A 2389-nucleotide genomic window follows, 5' to 3' on the forward strand; every position below is an offset into this window, starting at 1 on the left:
ATCAGAAACGTGAGCAGGTGTTCCTGTCATTAAGTGTCCCCGGTCACTCTCAGTTACTTCACAATTCCTTAGCCACATTATTAATAAGTTTAGAGTCTTTTATCACTCTTTTTAGCCAATCATGTGATTTTATTTTGCTTTCAAGTTTAGCAAAGCACTGACCTACTGCATCCGTGAAACATAAGATTAATTTGTCATGGCCTTAATGATAAAGGTTCTATTAGTACTACAAGTACAGCTAGTTAGCTCAGTACCTGGTCTCTTTCTTTAGGCGTTTCTTGTGCTCTTCGTAGTCTGTCGCGCTCTCTCCTTCTAACCAACCTTTCTTCTCGTTCAGCCATCAAACCACGTGCTAAGCCATGTGGAGTAAAAGTACACCGCTCATGAAATTTTCGTGAAGCAGCGTGGAGCAACCCGTTTTCTTTCAGTATATTTTCGTTAACGCGACGTACGTACCATTCACTAACAGTGTGGGGAAATCCGTTTTCGTTCGGTAAATTTTCGTGAACGCGACGTACGTACCTTCTGCTCTTCGTATGTGGTGGGACCAAGTTTCCTCACTGGGCCCTAGCTTTGGTTACTTCCCTAATGCAAAGAAGACATGGCTTGTTACTAAGACTCAGTTTTGCTCTGTTGGTAAGGAATTGTTTCATGACACAGCTGTAAATGTTACATCTGATGGCAGGCCTCATCTTGGTGCTCCAGTTGGCACCTCTGAGTATGTGGAAAGATTTACTTTTGATAAGATTAGCCAGTGGGTTTCTGAAGTTAATACACTCTCCTCCATCGCTATCTCCCAACCTCATGCTGCTTATACATGTTTTACTCATGGACTATTTAGCCGTTGGCTGTATGTAACACGTACAGTCCCTGATACATCTTCTAGTTTCCAGTCACTCGAGAAAGCCTTATTGACAAAGTTTATTCCAGCCTTGACTGCCCTTGACCCTCCTGGTGCTCTTCAACGTTCACTCTTTGCCCTTCCAACTAGATTTGGTGGTCTAGGCATTGTTGCACCTGATTCTTTATCATCTATTGAGTTTTCTGCTTCAATGTATGTCACAGCACCCTTACGATCACTCATTTTATCACAGAATTTTGGCTATACTGCCGATACTCGTTGTAGTCTGTACTCCCGTAAGCTTGAAATTAAACAATCCAAGACTATCAATTTGTCCACTCTTTCTAAGGAACTGTTCTCTAAGCTTACTCCCACTCTTCGGAGGGCTGTTACTTTAGCACAGGAAAAGGGTGCTTCTAGATGGCTTACTGCCCTACCTGTGCAGGAACACGGTTTCTCCCTACACAAGACTGCCTTTCAAGATGCCCTTGCTTTGAGGTATGGATGGATGCCCTCTCGTACACCTTCCCACTGTGCGTGTGGTACCAACTTTTCTGTTGATCATGCCCTATCTTGTCCAAAGGGTGGATTCCCTTCAATACGCCACAACGAAGTGAGGGATATCACAGCTGAATTGTTATCTGAAGTGTGCCATGATGTGGAGGTTGAGCCTCATCTGCAGCCTCTAAGTGATGAAAGATTTCAACAGAAGACAGCCAACACTCAGGATGGCGCACGCTTGGACATTGCCATGAATGGATTTTGGGGTGGTCGTTATGAAAAATGTTATACGGATGTCAGAGTTTTTAACCCACTTGCACCATCCAACAGTGGAACCACCCTTCAGTCATGTTACAGGAAACATGAAATAACAAAGAAGAGAGCTTATGAGTTGCGAATCCGTGAAGTGGAACACAGTTCTTTTACCCCTCTAGTGTTCTCTGCTTCCGGGGGAATGGGCCATGAAGCCAGTGTCTTTTACAAGCGATTGGCGAGTTTATTGTCTGACAAATGGAATGACCCTTATGCCACAGTACTAGGATGGATTAGATGTAGATTGTCGTTTTGTTTACTGCGTTCAGCAATCCAATGCATTAGAGGAGCAAGATCTTCACAAGGTCGTTACATCAAAAGTGCTCCTGTGGCCTTGGTGCAATCTGAGACTCAGTTTTTGATTTAATTGTTTAACTGTTATTTGTATGTTCTTCTTTATATCGTAAAAAAAAAATATATATATATATATTTTCAATAAAAAATTAAATAAATAAATAAAAAATAAATAAATAAAATAAAAATTCACTAACAGTGTGGGGCAGTCCGTTTTCCTTCGGTAAATTTTCGTGAACGTGACGTACGTACCATTCCTCGACTATACTGGGGCTCGCTCAGGCTCGCCCCAAATATAGCTAGGTACACACACAATTTTACCATATATTCTCTCAATAATCTATGCTTTTACGAAAACAATTTCACTAAACCAGGCGCGCACCCACAGCAGCCTTCGGACGGCTGTGGACGCGCCCCTGGTTTAATAATTATCGTGTTGCT

General features: G+C 42.4%; 1 protein-coding gene across 1 annotated transcript; it reads left to right on the forward strand.

Moving 5' to 3' along the window:
* Positions 1-536: 536 nt before the first annotated feature.
* On the forward strand, positions 537-2051 carry LOC136241985 (uncharacterized). Its single transcript, XM_066033310.1, has one exon. The coding sequence runs from the start codon at positions 537-539 to the stop codon at positions 2019-2021; it is 1485 nt and encodes a 494-aa protein (XP_065889382.1). The 3' UTR covers positions 2022-2051.
* Positions 2052-2389: the final 338 nt, after the last annotated feature.

Source organism: Dysidea avara, chromosome 1 (assembly GCF_963678975.1).
Source record: "Dysidea avara chromosome 1, odDysAvar1.4, whole genome shotgun sequence".
Classification (NCBI taxonomy): Eukaryota; Metazoa; Porifera; class Demospongiae; order Dictyoceratida; family Dysideidae; genus Dysidea; species Dysidea avara.